We start from the raw sequence: 22,088 nt of genomic DNA on the forward strand, positions 1-22,088 counted from the left end.
TGCCCTGAACTTGTATCGTGACATGCTCATTGGAGGTTCAGAGAAAAATCCCACAGACAGAGGAAGTCATACCATTTTTCTTGGAAGAAATGGGTGCATCTAGGATCAAGGCAACCAGGAGAATGGAATGTATACCTTGGCTTGTAGCAGCATCATGTTCAAAATACAGACTGCACAGACTGCAGATTAATACCATTCTTATTAACAACAGACAGTTGTTCTACTTACAAGCATGGGTTGTCATTTTTTAGTATTTTTTTGCTTGTTCTGTGAGGGGAAGTTGTTTTATTACAGCAAAGCTTGTATTTGGTAGGGGAAGAAATTGAAAAATTATTACTTTATGTCGTAGTGAAAGTCGAGTTGTGCAGTTACGGTGTGGGTGAGGTAAAGCATACTAACACTATTTTAAAACATAAATAGTAGTCAAGAATAAAAATAACAGGCAGATTGATTTACAGGAGCTAGAATGGAAAGTGGTGTTAACAGCAGAAATGAATCCCGGGCTGATCAGCTGACCTGCAATCACACTGAAGGATTCCCACTAAAAGTGAGCCCAGGGGCTGGGTTTTGGGGTGTCTCATTTGCTGCCTCTGCCCCATATCTCAGCTCCATTTGGATTATCCAGACTTTGGCTGAAAAGCAGTACACAAGTGCACAGAGAAGTTATTGCTCAGTTGTTTAATTGTACTTACTCTTATTAAGCTGTATTTGCTAGTGAAGATATTTATTTTGGACTCTAAAAGTATTTCTGCACTATATCAGAACTAATAATTCAACAAGACTAACTTAAACGCTACTGACTAACATTCATTCCTTTTAGATGGGAGGCTGAAGACCTGGGTTTATGGTGTAGCTGCTGGTGCATTTGTTTTACTCATCTTTATTGTTTCTATGATCTATCTAGCCTGGTGAGTTCTTTAATTATTTACAAACAAGCAGTCCCACACAGACTGTAGTGCAAACATTTACATTTGCCGCTGTAGAAACTGCAGGCACTTCTGTGAACTGCAGTATTTAATTTTCCATGTTGTTTTGTCCAAGCTCAGGTTAGTGGATTGTGGTTGTGGTCTAGATGATGGATAAACACATGCCTTCCTGAGGTTAGTTCTTACAAATATGGGGTAGCTTAGTGTATAGTTTATTTTTGATCAGTTTTTCTCTGTTAAGAATATACTGTGCCCTTGATAATTCCATTGTGCCTGTATCAGAAAATGCAGAGAGAAATAGCAAGAGGGAAGTTTAGTTATCAAGCAAGTCAGATTTGATGTTTGGCAGGATATAGAGATACACAACCAAGAAAAGTCTGAAAACTTTCTCGTGTGTTTTCATACATAAATTAGTATTTTGTTGAATAATCTTGGTGCATGTACAAGCAAATACTTTTTGCAAGAACAAGTAACTTTTGATAATGCTGTCCCTGATGCTTTCTGGGTCCTGTTTGTAATTTCTGATCCAAAGTGCTGTGCAGGTGAAAGGTGAGGGAAGTGTGGTCATACACATCAGGCTCTTGGCTATATTGCATTAGTAGGCATTTAGGGGGGATTCTGGATTTGTTTGGGTTTTAGCAGACCTTCCCCAAAATCTCACTTCTGCCAAAGTAAGGAGAAAAAATGTCTTTTACGTTTTTCAAGGGAAAGAAAATCTGTTAGCTTATTAGCACTGCAGGTTCTTCAGACTGGAACCTGTGGCCACTGCAAGCCTCTGTAACAACAGGCTTGGTAACAAAGATTTAGGTTTGGGCAGCCAAATTGAAATAGCTGAAATGATAAGATTTTTTGAGCAAGATTGGAGATGCACAAGCCTGATGAAGAAATGCTTATATTGCACTCTAAAAGAAGACAAGTACTAAAGCATACGTAAACATGCATTTTCCTTTGTCTTAGTAATTTTTCAAAGCTATATCAAATGGATTGGAAGTACTGCTAGATTAAAATCTAATTCAATGCTAGACAGGGAATGGTTATGGCTAGCAACCATATCCCTGCTATTTATGACTGGTTCACTTATAACATCTAGAATTAACTGTAGTCATTCCAGCAAGTATAATGAGATTAGACTAATCAAAAGATAGAACTTTCCTGTGGAAACCCTTGATGTGTCAAGAGAGGTTGAGATTTGAGACATCTAATTTAAAAGAACCTGAATGCAGCTTTGATACATGACCAAATATTGCACTGCATGCTCTGGGTTACTCTGAAAATTGACTGATCTCACAGGAGTACCTGCCAAGGATTCTCAACACTGTAACAGCCTGTTCCTGAACAACTGAGCTTTGAAGTAGATGTTGCTTTGGCTTGATAAAAAGATAATTACTGATCCAAGTAAAGGTTTTAGGCTTAAGGCTTTTAGGAATGAAAAACCAAATGCATAATCTTAAAAAAAACACAGTTGTCTTTCACTTAAGACTGAAATCCATCTTTGTATGTTATTAGTTTCTTGTTCTATTTACAAATTATCTTATTGTTTCAGCAAAAAGCCAAAGAAGCCCCAGAGAAGGCAGAACAACCGACTGAAACCTTTAACCTTGGCTTATGATGGCGATGCAGATATGTAAAATACATCTCTTGGTGACAAATGGAGTCTGAATTAATGGATTGAAATCAGATGGTATCCAAAGCCACAGGGATTTTCTATGGAGTGGATTGTTTTCACTTTTTCTTTTTTATAACTGCAACATAGATAAAGAAGGATGGATTTCATAATGCCTATGGATATTCAAGGTATTATTGCTTTACTTTAGACCATCAGCACTGAGAAATCTGGCAGATTCATGTTAACAGACACTGCAGTTGGAGATTTGTGGTCTTTCCTCAATCTTGCAAACTATAAAGCACCACTTCTGTCTCCAGAATACTGTAGCTGACATAGTATTAACAGTTGGAAGCCGCTGCATCATTAACCAAGTATAAACAGTACGCATGAAGAGTTTGTACCAAGCTGTCTATGACTCTTTATATTCAAGCATAACATATATACTCAGTTGAACCGTGTGTATTATTCTACCAGATTATATACTTATTAAAGAGCATTTTAGTGCTTGCTACAGTATTCAGTTTTAACTGGGATTAATCCACTGAGCAAGTTCAACAGTTTGCTAGTTGATGATAACTTGTGTTAACCTGCATTTCAGAGGGCAATGACTCACTTGCAAAATTCTGTCCTGTTGTCACTACAAAAATATAGAGGCCTCATATGCACATCCAGAAAGGAGGCATTCTCAGATTCAGTATTTTCTAGTGGTTGCTGTCTGGAAAAAGAATACCCACTGTAAATGTTACAATACGTTTCTACTTTCTCTAACTCAAAACTCTTGCCTGCATTTTTTTGCTACATGTAAGGCAAATTTTTGCACTATATTAGTGCAGCATGATATGCACTTAACTAGTATTGCCAGAGAAACTGCCTCTTTTCAGAAAGGATGATGATGTATCTTGTGCAAGGAGTGTCAAGCAAGAAAGGTCTTGAATTCTGAAGAGAGTAGCATTTGGTTTGGACTGTGACTGGATGTAATTGGCTAATGACGTGTACTGTACACACCACTTCTCGTCACAGCGACCATTCATAGTCTACATCATGGCAGTAATACAAGTGTCTAGTTTCTTGCCCCATCTACCTATACTGGTGTAGATTCTCCTGCTGGTTTCTAACTGTACTTTGAAGGCTGTTTATGACTAGATTTTTTATATTTGTTAACTTTGTTAGAAAAAAAAAAAAGAAAAGAAAAAGAAAAGTGGTTGCCGTGTAATCCTGAGTGACATACTTACTGTCTAAAAAGGTATTGCGATTGTTCAACTAAAATAAAATGGTTTTGCTTTTTTTTTCTTTGCACTAGTGAGAGCATTTTCAGTGTTGCTGACAGTGCAATACTCAGAGCCCTTTTGTCTTTTCTAATCAGGATAATTGGATAGACTTTTTTAATCAGTTAAACTCTTGAGTATATTGGCAAGTAAACAATAGATCAATAGTTCTGCCGTTTTAATACTCATGACTTTTTTAAAACCTCTGGCAGCATGAAAACTCACCGTTAACCTTTTCTGTGCTCATGGCTTTTCAGTGTTATGCTTCCAACATGAAGCAGCTCATTGATTTGCCACTCTACCTACCTGCCTGTTACAGATGTGATTCATGACCTGAGAAGGGTTATTCTCATCAAAAGGCTTCCATGTGTAGCCTGAACATAGAAGAGACTGTGCCACTACTAAGCAATACAAAACTTTATCAGGCAACCTCTCAAAAATAATTGTTATATAAAAATTCAATATTAGCTTCTCAGGTCTTTTTTATAATCTAAACCATTTCTGCCTAATCCTCACACTATTTACTCAAGAAGCACCAGGTCTTGCACACTGAATAAAACTGCATTTTTGCAAACTTTGGCCCAGATTCACTGAAACTGATGACATGACTCTTACGGACATCAATCGGTAACATCAGTCCTTAAAAATACCTACCTTTGTTCCATGTAGAATAATTCTTGGAACCAACGTGCATTTTGTGAATGTTTAAGAGATTATGGTTATGGTCTTACTTCAATTTAGCTAACTTACTTACATTACCATGCATCAGAAAATAACCTTCCTCCCACTGCACAAATATTCTCCATATGGGAATGATAAGCAGAATGGAACAACAGTAACAATCTTTTGTACAGGTTGAATTTCTCATTCTATACCTTGATCTGGCTGCAGCTAATGAAGTGCCATGGCCCCCTGCCACAGCAGTTGTTCATTCATATATGTGTTCCAGGACTGTTGACTTCAGTCTTACATTGCTTTGTGAAGATCCATAGTTAAAAAAAACACACAAACCAAACACAAAAAACAAAACCAAGAAGTCTTGATGATTTAAATTACTTCAATATTCTTTAGTCGAAAACAAGAAAGAGCTAACTTGATTCCTATTTTGTCAGACATACAAAAAATAATGTGGAAAAGTTACAAAATTTCAAAGAATGATAACTGTCATGTGGAGACATAAGGCTTAATCATGATTTGTGTATTTTTAGAAGTCCGATTCTGTGTTGTCGAATAGTATTGGACCAAGAGTGAATTGAGGGAACAGGGTTTCTTTCATTGGCAAGGAGTCATCCGTATTTATTAAACTGGCTGGTCTTAGCAGGAGCTGTCGTGTAGTTCTTGCCTTGAAGATTTTTATGTCCTAAATCTAAGAATTTAATAACTTGAACTTAAAGGTATGACATCTTCTTTTTCTCACTATATAAAATGGGCAAACAAAGAAAGAGATGGAAGGAGTTTTTAAGTATGTTTAGCCTTTGCAATCCGCGCAAGTATTTTAGTATGTGTTACATTTTATATCTGATCAGTGAATTTTGCTGGTGCACAACTGCATCATACTAGTGCTGCATTTTAATTCAAGAGTGCATTTTTTTTATTTATTTATTTTTACTAACAAAGTGCACAAGAATTTGAAGCCAGAATGGTTTCCCTTGTTATCAAGAAAAAAAATACTAGACTAAGGAGGGCTGAAATTTTATAGAAAGCTAAAAGTTGCAAAGGTGATTAAGCCCTTTAGCATTGAAACAGAAATAAAAAAATGATTACGAATCAGTATGATCAGGTGAATTATCACTATAGAATTAAAAGCAATTTGATTTAAAAATCGGAGTGCTTCTACAAATCCAGTGCCTAAAGCAGCCACTACTGTAGATTGTTAGTTTGTGAAAGTAATGTTTCCAGTGATCAAATAAACCATTCAGAAAATAGCAAAGTAGACATTTTCCTGTGAATGTGGTGGTTTGTATTTTCCTTTTTAAATCTGTAGTTTCTAGATTACTGTGTCTGCTTTGAGTTCTGGAGCAGATCCTTTTTGAAGCTTTGATGCAACCGCACAAGCTCGTTTATATTTGGTATAAAGGATCAATTTTGAAACTCCCTTCCTCCTGCCAAAATGTAATGAAGTTTGTTTTCCAGTATTACAATCTGAAGAGACCAATTTAAAAACTCTATGTATAAATCACTGTAAAATATACCTTGAATGAAATGGAAATCTGTCTTTTTACCTTTATGTAAATTGTGCTCATCCAAAGTTAAGAGTTTATTTTGCCTAACTTAATTTACTTGAATATTTATTTTGTAGAACAAGGAGGCAGCTGTCTGAGGAATGTTTACCTTTTTTTGTTAATGTTAATTTGTAAATTGTGTAATGCATTTTTATTTTTAAATTATGTATATTTCTTTTTTAATGCACAAAATGTTTACGTACAACTACTGCAGATTTGTGTATATTGTCACTAAGCTTTATTCAGTTAATACGGATTATGTGAAAATGTAACAAATCTTACATTTTCACCTGGGTTATTTTTACATAACTGATGTATTGCTGACAATAAATATAAACAAAAAATCATTTAATGTCTTTTTTTTTTTAATTGATGTAGTAGTATACTATGCTGGGATAAGGTAACAATAAAAGCCAGACCCCTAAAATACGACCACCTTTTAAATAGTCTCTTTTTGGAAATAATTTAACAAACACATTCATTTTAAAAATTAGTCTTTCTCTTTAAAATGAAATAAAATACTTTCTGATGTTATGGTAACTATCAAAGTCTGTTGCTACAGTCCTTGTTGACGTAGAATTTTACATTTAAGGTTGCATAACTGATTAATATCCAATAAATGCATAAGTCAGTGGTATTTTAAATGTTCTTCCTTAATTGTCATTTTTAGGTCAGAAAAACCAACCCATTTGTGGAGAACAAAGAGTGAATTAGGATCTCACTAGAAGACATTTATTCACTTCAGGGAAGCTGAATCTGTCCCTGTCCCTGTATAAGAAAGAACAGGGAGCAAAATCCACCTCTTCCATATAAGCCAACATGCTCAATGCAGTCAGTAAAATTGTCATTTACATCTCAGTTGTTTCATAATCTTTACCAAATTCCCTCACATTTCTCCTAGAATCAAGAACTTGTTGTTGAAGAAAGAAGAAAAAAGTGACTCCACACTTCTTTTCATAACTGCTCGTATTCTATCTCTGTGCTCTCCAAAACACAATTTTTTCATGTCCATTACTGCAGCATATATTTACACACCAGTTTGTGGGGTTTTCTCCAACTGCAGTAGTTATTACCTGCACAGTAACCCTTCCAGGCTAATCATTAAAATGTTTAGACCCAATTTTGAGAGCACACAACTCTGATTTTAGAGGCATTACCCAAATTTTCTCCTGCTGGAATACACAGTAAAATAACAGAAGCATTGGACTCATCTTCCTACCTGCAATTTAGCTTTTTATATCATTTAAAGTTGTTTAATTCTGTGCATGCAGAATTCTACAGACATTTTTAAAAGTTGCTTGAGAGAAGAAAATTAAAATTCTCATTTAAACTCTGCAGAAAAGGATATTCCATGGTATACTAATGAAGATCATGTGGTCTTCAGTAAAGAAAACTAGTGACAGGACTTTGGCAATTGGTTGTGAGACTTGTAGAGTAATGGTTTACAGATTGCAAAATGTAGTCTTAATTTAAAAAAATGTCAGGACAATACAGTTTTCCAGTACAAGTATAACGAGAGATAGAGAGGAAAATCAAGAGGCTTAGATAAGCCTTGTAAATATTTTGGCCCCCCCTAGTAACATGAAGATCTGTATTATTAGGTCTAGAAAATTACCCTGCTGAAACAGTAGTGAGCTTAAGCAGCAATTCAGGATCTGCTTGGCATCACTAGGCACAATCTGGCTATTGAAAACGTTATTTCTGCATCTTTCATGACCAGAATTTTGGTAACCGAATGCACATTCACAGTTTGTTGCCTATCCAATACTAACAGATTATTTTTAATGTGCCGCTTAATGAAACAGCTATGGAAACCTCTCCTAAACTTACTTACACAACTTGTATCACAGAAAAAAATATGCAGAATGTCACAGAAAAACAGAGGAAGGGTGACATGCTGTGTCTTGCTTTCATATTCTAAACCTGATTTCTTTAACAACTTTCTTCTTTCTTCCTATGACCCCGTTGTGTCTTGGTGCTTGAAGCAGATGCCATCTTTATCAGCAACTTTTCTGATTTGCACTGATTGCTGTCATAGCCTTAATTCTTTTTTTATGTGTCTTCTTACTCTTAAGATCGTGGTTAGACAACAATAGCTAGTAGCTGACAATTTACAGGTATTTGAAGACATGCTGTCAAAAGCGAAAAATTTGTGTATTTAAGATGTGAATTTTGAGCCTGAAATAATTTGTTTTTTCTCTTCATGCAACCAAAGCAGCAGCTATGTATTTGGAATCCTTGAAGATACCAAATTCTATGTATTTCAAGTTCAATCACACTATTTTATTCCTGTTACTTTACACATTTTTGTTCCCTTGTTATACACATTTTGTGTTAATTTTCATTATAAAATCACAGTAAAGGCTGTCTCCTCTGTGTGTACAGTTATAGCAGAATGGAGAAGTTCCTTTTTGGAAATCTGATAGTGGTATGACTGTAAACAGTGATTAACAAGCTCAAATCCTCAGTACTTATTATCTTTCTAAGAATGCTGGGGTGAAAGCTTGGTAGAGTAGCTAAGTCCCTGAAGCGTAAATCACCACAGAAGTCAAACAAAGCCCCTCTTCCCATGAGCTTCTCCATGGCGGGAGGTTACATATTTACATTTCCTATTTTGAATATTGCCCTAAACACACATGGATATTCTAGTTTTACTTACTTTATCTATAAGCTATACCAACAACTTATAAGTAGTGCAGATTAGCTCAAGATATATTTAAAAAATTTATCACAGATGTGTAGCATCGTGCATATGATAACAGAGAGCTGAGTTCAGGTCGATATCCCATGCTTAAGATAGGAGGGGACTCTCCATGCCTGTGTAATTCAGCTTTGGATCTAATTTTTGGTTTTGATACTCCACAAAATGAAAGATATTTTCATCACTTAATTTGAATTGAACCAACATAATAGAGACTAAAACATGCTCAGAATAATACTTCTCAGATGCAGATTTGCTCCTTTTCAACCAGAGGCCTGAACCCGCATAATTCCACTTCTCCAGGCAGCCAAGCAGGCCATCCAGGCCCTCGCTTCTTTCTATCACTGGCTACTTCTTCAAGGACCGGTTCTTGCTGAAATCACTCTCTTCAGATAGGCTGTGTTAGGCATTCATCTGATTACTAGTTCCCAAAACAGAAGCCAACATTGATTAATACTGGCCCCATGACCTACTAGTAAGAAGCAATGGTGTCCTGTACAGAGCTTGACTCACAAGATAGTCTGACAGACTGTTAGGAAATAAAAGTTTGACTGGCTCAGTGTTACCTGTTATTTTAAGGATTACACTGGTATCTTCCTCACTGCTCTGTTTCTTCAGTCTCCAAGAATGAAGAATTCTGTAGCTCCATTTTGTGAGTGGAAATTGGTGACATGAGGTTTCACTCAGCCGAGGAAAGAAAAAAAATAATTAGCTTGCAGTTTTGTGACTGCCTAAAGTTGAACTTAATGAACTGCAGCGAAAGCTTTCTGCAACATTAGAACAGCAGCTGGAGCTAAACCCTACGTTTCTGCCTTAAATGGCCTCCACTTACTAGTTGATGAGCAAAACATTAGTAGCAGTCATTTATTCAGTATTAAGAAATGTAGAAGCTGTGCAGCACAAGCGAGAAGTTAATTGTCAAGCTCAAACTGGATCTCCCTCTGCAGAATTACAACGCTAAAGAAGCCAGGGCAGAAGTCTAATGGCCTCAGAATTGTAAATGGGCCCTTTCAGAAAGGCAAGACATTATTTATATTAAAATTTGCTATACGCCGTCTCTGTTAATACATTCTCTTTGAAATGAGGTGATACTGCATAACAGAAGACTTCCATCTGCCACTTCAGATCAATGAAATGGCAGTACAATGTGTTTCTCCGGAATACATCATCAAAAAGCCTTATCACCACATATTAAAATGCTTTATATGCCTATAACAACAGTATAGGGATTATAAGAAAATAATATAAGTAAGTTCTAATAACATTTATTATTACTTGTGTACTTTGGCTGAAGCTTTTAAGTCCTACTTCAGTAGTTGTCAATTACCATACAAAATATCCCAGGCATTCTCCATGTTAACTGTATTGGACTATGCATGTACGAAGAAAACACGTATGCAACAGGATTGGGAGGGTTTTTCTCCAGCAGACTCACAGGTCAATTAAATAAAGGTAAATTACACTAAATTGCTTTCAAAGACAGGAAAAATATTATTTTAAAGTATTCTTCAGATTAATCCATGCAAATTTCCAGATTTTCATTCTCATTGCTGTTCAGAAAGAGTCCCAGCCCTTCCATTTAATAAGCACAATCCCCAAGGACAAGGAAGAGAATTTTTCATTGTTCTCTCAGTTTCTCTGTGGCAGACTTGAGCAATCCTTTGTCTTTGCATTTCTTCATACTTACATAGCCTTTCTGTGTAAGAAAAGCACAACAAAAAAAAATCTTTCCCCTTTTAATACCAGCATCACTGCCACCAGCATGAAACTACCAAGCTCAGCACTCAGAGGACCAGTGGAGATGTAAGCCAAACATGCAGGGAGAAGGGGTAGGCACTAGGAGGTGTGTGTGCAACAATTTTAGCTACATTATCAGTCTTTTCTTAAACAGTGAGATCTGGACTAACAATGGCCAGACTGGTTGGCTTTCAGTCATACTAACAATAATTTTTTTAGTTTTATTTACATAAAAGGTGTGCTTCCTCTGTGCCCATAAGCAAGATTTTGAAAATAAAAGCTCTGTGGAAACAGAGAATTCTAGGGCAGGTGGATGAAAAAAAAAAAAAAAGATAGATGAATTTTTGAGTTATATGAATATAAATACAGTAATCCTCTGCTGGTACATCAAATTCAAAAAAGAAACAGAAAAACTTGAAAGCTAGAAAGATACACTTTGGCTTCAAATCATTAGAGAAATGGGTAGAGATGAAAGCAAAGGTGGTCACTGCCTTAAGGGCACAATTGCTATTTTTAATGAAGAAAGTCAAGCTAATTTAGTAGGATCTTTTAACTCAGAACTGAACCAAAAATCCTAAGTTTAAAAAATCATCTGCACTATGTACTAAACAATATGATGACAGAAAAAACTCAACAGTTTTGGTTGGAAATAGTTATCTATTACCATAAACAAGGATTTTATCCTGATGGTGATGGCAGATAATGTGTCACGAGGGTAACTAGTTGAACTAATTTTGTCCACCTAATATACCAATGAGCTAGAAATCTGTTCAGTAAGGACACAGAACTTGCTAATGCTGAAAGAAAATAAAAATACTGACTGAGAAGACATGGTAAAAAAGCTGATGGGATATTTACTGAAAGTAGTAAAATTGTGAGCATATGAGCAACCAGAACAAAAAAGTGCTTGGAGTGAGCTAAAGAGTAGCTAGGATTAACATGTAAAACACTGCAAGATAGCAGCAGGGGACAAAGAAGAACAAGGGAAAATATGTCACAAAGCAATGAGCCACAGCAAAATCTGTTATGATCAAAGACATATAACAAAGCATCTACTATGAGGCTTCTTGCCTCTAAGAGCAGAATAGAATTATTTCAAAATAACTTACATTTGTTTTAGTGAATAGCCAAATAGTGCCTGCCCCAAAGATGTGGTGAAGACAGAGACAGCATAGGCAAGGAATTACTTGGTAGTATACAACATCTCTTCTCATAAAACAACTTACTTATTAGCAAAATATATTAAAAAGTGCAAAATTTGAAAGTAATGTTTGAAGAACAAAAAATGTAGACTTTTCATAACACCCCAGAGGGCCTTTTCTTGCATTTACACTATCAAGCCAAGTATCATTTGTCTCAAGGCTCCCTAGGGCAGCAATTGTCCATCAGCCACTGTATCTAGCAGACTTAGGTGGCTTTTTCTTCTATGACGAGAGCTACTTTGCTTTTTGATACTTTTAGCATCCACTGCTCTTCTAAGGGTTCCAGGGTAATCTGGTCAGAAATAGGTCTGAGGTATGGTCTACAGCAGGTGCCATTGCCATAAGTTCATAAAAGCCGAGACGCAGGAGTGCCTGGCAGTCTTCGCTTTCCTCAGAGCATGATGCTTCCTTGGGCAGCAAGGGTAGCTTATTGTACAGGTAAGTGCTTGAAACACACCTGCCCACTAATAGCATGCTTGAAAGAGTCATGAGCTGAAGACAGCTGAAAAAGTTCTTTTGAAAGGAGGAACTGAAGGAATGTGAATGACACAATGAGGTGAAATAACATAATTAAATTCCAGCACATTCATAAGAAGATAATTAGCACATTCAGATGTTCATAAGAAAATAATAGCACATTTGGATATATGGTGTATCTTAAGAATAAGGCAAGCAAAAACTTGTAACTGAAGTGCAGGTAAACGAAAGAAGTCTGATATACGTCCCAGATGTATGGCACTGAAAAAGTATCTGGGCAAATTTCAGCTCGAATAGTCATGATTTCTAAGGCTGACTAAAGTGTACTCTCTCCAGGAAAGCAGTAGAAGTCCCGTCTGATGAAACATTCAAAATAAGCTGCCTACAGCAGTGGAACATTTGCTGAGCCAAACAACACTGCTAGCCAGGGGAAGCACCCCGGTCCTTGCTATTAGGGAGTGCTACACTGCTGGTAGGCCAAGTAACCTACGGTGACAGCTCTGCAATATTCACCATTTTGAATGGTTAACAACTTGTTAACAACTATCTGAGGAGAATGACTGGACCCTGTGAGAAAAAATACAATGATGTCATTACATAGCTATCATATCGTAAAACATACATTTTTACTTCTATACATGACTGTGCTTTGTTTGAACACTGAGGCTGAAAATGGTTTAGGACTCATGCAAAACTTGATGGGATTAAGAAGCAACAGAAAGGTGTTTTGTTTTCTAGGTTTTAATACATGCAGGCACAAGCATGGATAATACCATTATTTCTCACACCTGCAAGTAGGCCAGGCTGGGCTCCTGGAGACTGAAAAATATTGAAACTGATGATATAAAACTAGTTAATTAATCATATACACGTGAAGAAGGCCCCCCTTACTACAGCTAGTAATCTCGGGGGGGGGGTTGGAATATTAAAGTAAGAAGGGAAAATAAAATAAAATAAATGTATTGCCACCTCTTCCATATTTCAAAAGCCAACAAGTGTCTCAGTAAAGGCTTTCTCTCTTTCAGCTTGTCTGCATTTGGTGTATCATGCATATAACCAATTGACAGGCTTGCAATTGACCAAAGAAATATAATTCCTTTATACACTATTTGCCTATAGAAGCATACTTATTTGCTACTGGTAAAATGGACCTAAAATATAGTGAAAGCAAAGCCCAGAGATATTAACTTACCACCTTCAGTTTTTTACTCTACCAAAATTGAGTAAGATTGAAAAATGACTACATTCCATCACTGAAGACTTCAGGCTTCACATTTACAAGATCTGCTTTCTGAGAGCTGAATGCCATCCAAGTTGCCATCACCACATCAGTATAGCAAATTAAGCTGACATTTCAAATGAGTTTCTAATTTGATGGCTGAAATTAAAAAAAAAAAAAAAAAGGCATGCTCTCGCCACATAAAATTTCCCTGGTTGCCAGTCTGCATCCAAGCAATTTGACCTCATGGCATATACTGCCGTGTTAGATGACTTAATAGAGCTTATTCGAATTAGCTTCACTTTTCTGGCATTGTCTAGGTTATAATTAGAGCAGGCTATTTCACACACTGTACACTTGGTTTATAGCAAACATATGTGAGACTTCTGAAATGAGAAAGCTGATGCACTAATAAGTATGCTAACAAATTCAGGCAACATGTTGTTAATTTTCCACTTCTAGGCTCTTATCTTCATCTAAGAGGGTAAAGTAAATTTTCTGTAGACTTCCGTGAAGGAGTATGTAGCTGTGCCTGAATGGTTTCTCTGGCAAAGCAAATATCTATTTCATGGTATTTCAACAGGAAACACTCAAAGTCATGTTTATGTTTCTTCTCCTCTCCATAGAAAAGCATTATAGTGCTGCAAAATGAATATTAAATTGCCAGGTTTGGTTTCAGACCAGCTATAGCCATGTCCTGTGTGGCTTCCCAAAACCCTCTATAAAACTCAGGTTTCTCATGTGTTGGACTCCCATGCAAAGTAAATCATACCATGTGATTAAAGAAAGTCTGTAGCTTTAGAATAGGTCCACTCAGCTTTGATTGTCAGAAAGATTTCCCTACAGTCTGGTGATAACAGAGCAAAGACACAGCACTGGAGCACTGAGATCTGTACAGGTGTAAAGTGGTATGGAGCATAACTGTGTGGGCCTACAGGAAATAAACTACAGCCAACACTAGAACAATTTATAAGCTGTCATATCGGTAGGAAAAGGGTAAAAAAAAACAAAGGAAAAACTGCTTTGCTTATTTGAACAGCAGAGGGCCAGAGCAACAATACAACTCTGAAAGAAACATGTAATAGCTAATGACTCAAAGGAGGAAAAAGATGGAAACTTCACTGTATTAAGGATAAAAAGAAGTCACTGTTTTGACTGACTCTTACTTAACTAACAGACAAAACACTTAGGTAACCATAGAAACTTTAAAAATCTTTTTACCACTGAAGCCACTAATCATAGCAGATTTCTGTTTCATAAATAGAAGTTTTTAAAAAAATTATAATGTTTGGTTACATGGCAAAACAACAGAATTACCAAAGCAATGCCAGGTTGGGAAGACCTTAAATGATTAAGAAGACCAGTTGATAGATAATGTGAGAAATGAAGCAACAGAAAATCAGCTTGTTCACAATATCTGCTTTGATCTTACAGCTTGCCCTGGAAATTGCAGTTCCAGTGAATACTGTACTATAAAGAGCAGAGAGATGCTACAGCATTGAGTTTTTGCAGCAACAGCAATGAAAGCCAGCCAAGACAGAAAGCCTGGCACAGAGAAGTCTCAAGATTGCATGTTTTTTCTTGTCCAGAACTAATGATTGTTCAAGAAGAAACAAGAAAAAGCAAGAAGAAATTAGGGTACTCATGGAACATGGACAGACAGGTACAAAACCCACAACCATCTCTCCTTCTAGAGAATTACAGATTCATCAGTTGTGATTACAACACAGTCTACAGACAATACCATGGTATCTTGACAACTATTTCATTTAGAAGGTAATAAATGAAGCATACAAAGGGAGAAACAGATGCAAAAATCAAGGTTATAGAGGATCTGCTACTTCATAACACAATTAACTGCAGTTCTTGAAAAATTAAAAAGCAAAAGTGGAATATATCCTCCTTGGCATATACATGTGGCAACATACACTCTGAAAATGCTATCTGTCCTGCTCCCTCTTATGGAAAAGCTGCTCCAGCTATGAACAACATACATTCACATGCCACCTCGTAAGTGAAGTGCCTGTGTACTGAACTTCAAGGATGGCTCACCCTGTGACAGTCAGAACCTCCCCATGCAATGCGTACATGGAAACACAGCCATTACAAGGCAGTATGCACAAACCAGTCTGGGCAGCAAGGGTTTTTTTGGTGGTGGTTAAAGGAGAAGCAATGTAAGAATGCAGCTGTGTTAACACAAGATGTACCATGCACATCAGGTTCTCAGTCCTGAAGAAGATGCCCTAGCTGTGGTCTATCATTAGCACAGATCAAGCCACAATGGCTCAAGGATGCTGTTATTGACTCAGGTACTCAGAGAAATACAGCTGTGCTTCCAGGTGTCACTGTGGTACCTGAAAGTCTGCAAAATACAGTCCGTGAATATCCTTTTAGACTTCATAGATATGTTCTGTAGGACTGATTAACATTTTGACAATAACATATTTATAATTCTATGCGCTTTTTTCAAGTACAGAATGTATGGAAATTCTTAATATCCTTTTAACTAGTTCAGTAAACCCAGGTACGCAGGTCTTTTTACTGCTGTGAAGGTAAAAAGCCCAGTTATTAAAATCTCATTGAGTGGTCTTTCAATGTTCTTGCCTTAGAAAAAGAACAAAGACTCAACAGTTTCAAACATTTTTCGTTTTTCCATTAAAGCCCCCTGTAGTCTGAGGTAAAAGCAATTTAATAAAGCCTCTTTCTGATGTTTACAGCTCTAAAAAAGAAGAGAGGAAAAACTTCAGAAAAGTTTACCAGAACATTAAAACAAATTGGTGGCATGTTTTTTCCTGACACTTTTGTGCTGTCTTCTAGACACTTTTATATGTCATCAGACCAATTAGCCAGAACGAGACCTATCAGTGAACAAACTGAACTAGAATGACTTTGTCATTTAATAGGAATAGCACCTTTTCAAACACTACCATCCAAGTTTCATTTATTTGAATAAAGTGTCCCACTTTGAAGTGGGACATCAAAGAGATTAAAAGCAAAGTACCATAACTGCTGAAAAAAAGTGATGGACCAAGAAAAAAGATTAATCAAGTAGAGGTGCAAATGACAGCAATGAATCTCTAGCAGAGCTTTTAGCATAAACATTAGGTTTTGCACATCAAAATATGAATGGCAAAAAACTTTACAAAATTTCTCAAGTGCTAAGTATAAGAAACTTTGGGCTTCTGAAAAAACTACTTATAGTTTAAAATTGATCTGCTGGTATATATATATATGTCTTAAAACACTGGAACTACTACTGTGTTAGAATGTCTTGGTACAAAACCAGGGAGGAAAAGCAAAATATTTTAATGAAAACCTTTCTACATATATGAGCTGGTTTTAGTCTATGTCCAACATCCATTGCTAGGGACTAGCTCTGGAAACCATACTAATAATACCATTAATTAACAATAAATAGATATACGAACAACTGCAAACAGGGTACCAACTATATGAGAAGGGTACCTGTGAGCTAAGACATACTCCTAAGCCCAAGACATTAGACAGTGTTTGAGTATATAAGGCCTGAACTTGGATATGTGGATGACAATACATCTTCAAAGGCATTTACTTCCCCTTTGAAGACCTAACTGTAACATTTTCACCCTTGCAGAGTGACAAAAAGCATTCAATACCTAGGAGTCCCCAGGAGATAGCCAGGTGTCTAGTGCTCTGCCTTGCATTTTTTGGGGGCCTGAAAAAGTAGCTAATTAGTCAATTAGACAAGAAATTAGTCGTTTTCTGAAGTGACATATTCATTTTTAAGCTTGACATCTGTGAATATCTCAGCCTGTGATTATAGTTAGCTTTCTCGTACCTTACAAATCAAGTATCTCTGTCAGACGTGAAAACACAATCACCACCAAGCAAAGTAACATCTCTTTTACTATCACTGTCAAGCACAGGACAACTCAGAGTGAAAACCCACAATGGCTAAGCTGGATGCATTTTAAGCCTCACATGTACCAAGTTAAAGTGCAGAACAAGGAGTGACCTCCCTTGGAACAAACAGTGAGATGTGAGGTGATTGATGTGGTGTCCTGGGAGGATGAATTTTCTCACAGGTCTAGGCAGGTTAAACCTGACATTTGCCAAAGGTTAGACCTGGGAAAGTTGATGGTGGGCCTACAGGACAATGACTTTGATACCTTGTTTGGAAAACTAAGTCCTGCCCTATTTTTACATGTGGAATCTACAGTTATTAATGCTATTACTGGGGGTTTTGTTACCCTTTCTTCATGCCAGTGTTCCTGAAAAAATACAACAGCTATTTCCAGTCCCTCCCCAGTAACAGATGGGTATGAGACCTCTTGTCATGAACACATGAGTAATGAGCAAGGCACACATTTGGATAGAAATTACACAACTGTCTTGTCCTCTGCTTCTTTCTGTTGTCCATGCTATTCCCACTTTATAACGATGCTTTCAAAGGATTTCTCTGGAGAGGACACAGGAATTAAATTACATCTCTACTTTTGATTGACTGCAAAGCAGCAGTCAAACAACCAAAAAGTGTCTCCAATCTCCCTGACAAATTACTGTAAATAGCTACTACAATAAACTTTGCCAAGCTGGTTAATGCCTAGCAGTGCTGATGCTGAAATGTGCACCGGGCTTAAATAGGAGGGAAACATATTTGGCGGTAGGTAATAAAATGAAGAGACAAAGCTAGTAAGATGCCAGCTAGTATAAGCTTATGTGTTTTGAGAAGGAGAAAAAAGTCAAAAATGAGACTGGAAATAAACACAAGGGTTATGCAAATATTTCATATTTTAGTTCTCAGAGGGCCTCATTACCTGAAAAATATTGAGGCTTCTGTTATGAAAACACGTTGGCTGCATCTGAAAAAATACTTTTGCTGTATCCATCACCATGTCTGGATAATGAATATTTTGGGTTCAAGTGATATCTTAATTGTTTTCCTAGCAAGGGACCCCTCCTGTCCTCCCCACCTAAGCACAATACCGGAGTTTTACAATACCAGAGTTTTGCAGTACCGGAGTTTTGGCAACCCTGACGAAATAAGTGGGAAGCTGAAGGTCTTGCAATAATAGGACAGTGCCTTCGTCTGGCTTTTCAGGGAACTATCCTTGGCAAGATGCAGAGGGAAAAGGAAAAACAGTCATTAGGGGAGCAAGGAGGGAGAAGAAATGCAATGAGGTGTCAGCTGGCACCTTCATCATGAGAGCCCTCCCTTTTCCAAAATCAAACAGAACCAGACATTAGGCAAATTTCTTAAATTTTAAAATGCTGTCAGGTTTTAGTCCGATGCATCCGGACCTCACTGCAAACCGTGCACAGCGGTAGCAGCCGCCGCCCCGAGGTGACAGCGCCATGCGTTTCCTCCCGTCCGCTGAAGACGGCGGCGCGGTGGCTCGGCTTCCACGAGGTGGCACTCTCGCCAAATGTCTCAACATCTTCCTTGGCAGCTGAAGTTAAACCCGGTGTTTTCTGTTCGTTCAATTCCCCTGTACAAAGCTGAGCACGGCAAATCAACATCTTCGCCGAAAATGCTCATACGGTTAGATTCTGGAGATGCACATCCTGTAAATTCTTCCAAGATGATGTCTTTGTAGCAGATGCAGAACTAGCATCAAGGCAATGTGGAGGTTTGGGGACACAGATTACACTGGGGAGGTCCCATCAGAGACCAGCGTTTCCTGTTTCTATTTCTGCTTTCATTTACATATCTTTTAATACAGCATTGCACCATCCACTACAGCACACCTGAAAAAGCCCTGCTCTTGCAAAGTTTTATCTGGCTTTAGCCGTCACCACTGCCACTGCCCTGGCCTTTTGTGGTCTTTTTGCTGATTCAGCACCCCTAGCGACATTGACATGTAAATCAGCAGTGTATAGATCTCTGCCCTGAAATCAGATTAGCACGTATGGTTAAAGTCCAGTGAACATATAATAACTTTGAGGAAATACTTCAGGACTGTGAATAAGCTTTGAAAAAAAGATGGAAGTAAAGTCATAAGGTAGAAGGAAACAATATGAAGCCATTTTCTAAAGAGATGGTACAAAGCACAGCAGAGTGAACACTACTGATGAAGAGCAGGTACAATCATATGCACTAGTGAGCAGTTTCTGTAAATAAATGGAAGAAAGGGATGAGGAACAGAAGTTTAATATGCTTGTTAAACATTTTGGGAGAACTGAATTGCAAAGACAAAAGTGCAAGTATCCTGGTTAAAAAGACTGCTTACAAAGGCAGCGGCACTCTTGCAGAAACTAAAATCTGCAGAGAGATTTTGCCATTCTTGCTCCCTGCATAAGTCCAGCCAAGAGGACAAGATGTGCAGGAAAGCAGCTTGGCCACAACCATTTGCTATGCACATAATGGGACAAACTTAAAATTAATGCCTTTCCATCAAATTTCACAGCCATCTTTGGCTCCTAGGAATGATACAAATAAAATAAAATCATTCAGTTGTTCCCTGCATGTGGATACTTTTCCCTCTTTGAATGAACTGCTGATGTAGTTTTATCAGAAATTCAGGGTGGCCAGTGCCGTTCTCCAGTTTACCCCAACACTCCCCAGAACTCAGACAAGTTCTGAGAGTTAAAGGATTGGAGGTCTGTAGCCCAATTTGTACAACATGAGGCAATTCTTGTCCCTGTTTCTTGCCTGAAAAGCCAACAGTCTAACTACTGCATATGAAAGTCAGCACTTTTTCCACCCCCAAGCAGGCAATAGAGAATATATGCAGTTGCTTTTCCCTGTTCAGGGGGGTTGGAAGTAGATGATCTTAAGGTCCATTCCAACCCTAAACATTTTATGATTCCATGATTCTATCCCTATCCTTTGTGCACAAAATTGTCACCTCTTGTTAAACTGGTGATATACTTTGATTATTTCAGAAGGCGTAAATTGTTTAATGCTAATTACAAGAAGATACATCACAAAAAGGAAATATATCCGACAAATATTGCAAAGAGATTACAGAGGTGCTGAGATAGCTCACAGACCTCAAGATAGGTCCTGGTGGACAACATGCTGACAATGACTCAGCTGCAGACCCTGGCAGTGAGGGGGTCAGCTGCACACAGGGCTACATTAGTAACAACTTGTAACTACATTAGTAACAACCTTAGTCCTCTCTGCCCTGAATTTGCATCTCTACAAACTGGTCAGAATCAGAACCAAAAGTAGTAAACAAGACTAATTCATCTTTCTTAAGTAACAATAAATCAATCCCATCCTATCGTATCCTATCCTATCCCATCCCATCCTATCCTATTTCTACGCTACTCAGACTAAACCAGACTATGATTATGAATGCCAACATTTGCTTTCTACACTAAGTAATTATCACACTATCTCTACTTGTCTTAAAGGCCTGGGCTTTCAAATATTTTCTTAAAATAACTCCAGACAATAAAATGTTATATTAAAAAAAAAAAAAAGAAATCTTGTAATGCTCTTGAGTATCATTTTAATCCTGCTGTTTACATCCTTATATATGCTTTCAGAAAATGCAGAGGATGCAATATAGCAGCCCTGTCACTCCTGCTGGTAGAAAAGCTGATTATAGCCATAATTCTGCCATTAGTCTTATTTATGTAGCATGAATACTGATATTCTACACCAGAGCATTCTCTGGTTGAATGTATTTCAAGATAAGGCAAGAGAGACCCTCTCCATATCACATGTACAACCAGTCTTACTTTACCCTCACCTCCCCACCCCTTTACCCCCCTCTGTATATACTGCTTTTTTATTTCCTTTAAAAGCCCTTGAAAATCTGCTGGAAAGGGCTGAAAAGCCACCTAAAAAAGAATGAACAGTCATTTTGGTAAAAACATGTAACTTCTCTACACCATAAAACCACCTAGAGCTCCAAGGACAAAGAAGCCGTTCTGATGGTCAGCTTGTCAGCTCCTATCCATCCTGTGAACAAATAGCACTTCAGCAAACTATTCCTTTGGCACTGGCTTAGCCTTTCTCTAAAGAGGAGACATAATAGAGTATCGTAAAAATGCCCTCAACCAATCTCTCCTGAAATACTGTACACTCAGAATCTACCTGCTTTTCCTTTGTAACTCCCACTCTATTTCACAGGATTCACAAAAGCATGCTGATTATGACTTAATTGCTTAGACTTACTCTTTTCACCCAGAATGTCTAGTCTAAAAGCAAGAGAATACAAGGCTTGGCTACACAGAGAAGCTGGTATGCAGGGAGATAGAGGCTGCTTTTACAGCACATTAGATTGCAGTGATTCCTCATGGAAGCAGTTTGCACTAAAGGTGCCTCTGGGACCTTACTCCTCTTTGAAAAAATGCTGTACTGCTCCAAAGGTTACAGTGGACTAAATGTCTTATTCCTACCCCAATTTACTGAACAGGTCTTACTTGGCAAGAATAAATTCACCCTTCTTAAAACTGTGGGATTTTAATAATGGTAGTACTCTTCATGTAGCTTATCCTCGAAATCATTGGTGCTCACAGGGATAAGTATTTACACTAAGGAGAACTGCTTTCTCAGCAAAAAAGTGGCAGCAAGGATTTGTATCTGGGATTCAAGTGTTTCTCTCTCTGGTCAAGCATTTTGCTGTGTATATGTTATATCAGTGAACTAAAGTAACCTTTCCAGAAACAGACTGAGTACCAACTTTGCAATAGAAATTCTCAGAGTGAGCCAGAATAGTGAAGTTTAATCTGTAGCCTATATTTTCCTTTAGAATCCTGCTGGATAAAGTATGATGTAAAATATGCAAGGTGTAGGGC

The 22,088-nt window shown here is 37.5% G+C and overlaps 1 protein-coding gene across 1 annotated transcript in view; it reads left to right on the top strand.

The window, feature by feature from the left end:
- The window catches only part of THSD7A (thrombospondin type 1 domain containing 7A), a 199,460-nt gene extending 193,094 nt beyond the window's left edge, over window positions 1-6,366 (top strand). The window contains exons 27-28 of the mRNA XM_057401831.1: window positions 821-908; window positions 2,470-6,366. Coding sequence (XP_057257814.1) covers window positions 821-908; window positions 2,470-2,554 — 173 coding nt within the window. The 3' untranslated portion in view covers window positions 2,555-6,366. The remainder of the gene's footprint in view (window positions 1-820; window positions 909-2,469) is intronic.
- The last annotated feature ends 15,722 nt before the right edge of the window (window positions 6,367-22,088 follow it).

Source organism: Pezoporus wallicus, unplaced genomic scaffold (assembly GCF_028554395.1).
Source record: "Pezoporus wallicus isolate ANWC-B61680 ecotype Strahan unplaced genomic scaffold, APGP_CSIRO_Pwel_v1 contig_7099, whole genome shotgun sequence".
Classification (NCBI taxonomy): Eukaryota; Metazoa; Chordata; class Aves; order Psittaciformes; family Psittacidae; genus Pezoporus; species Pezoporus wallicus.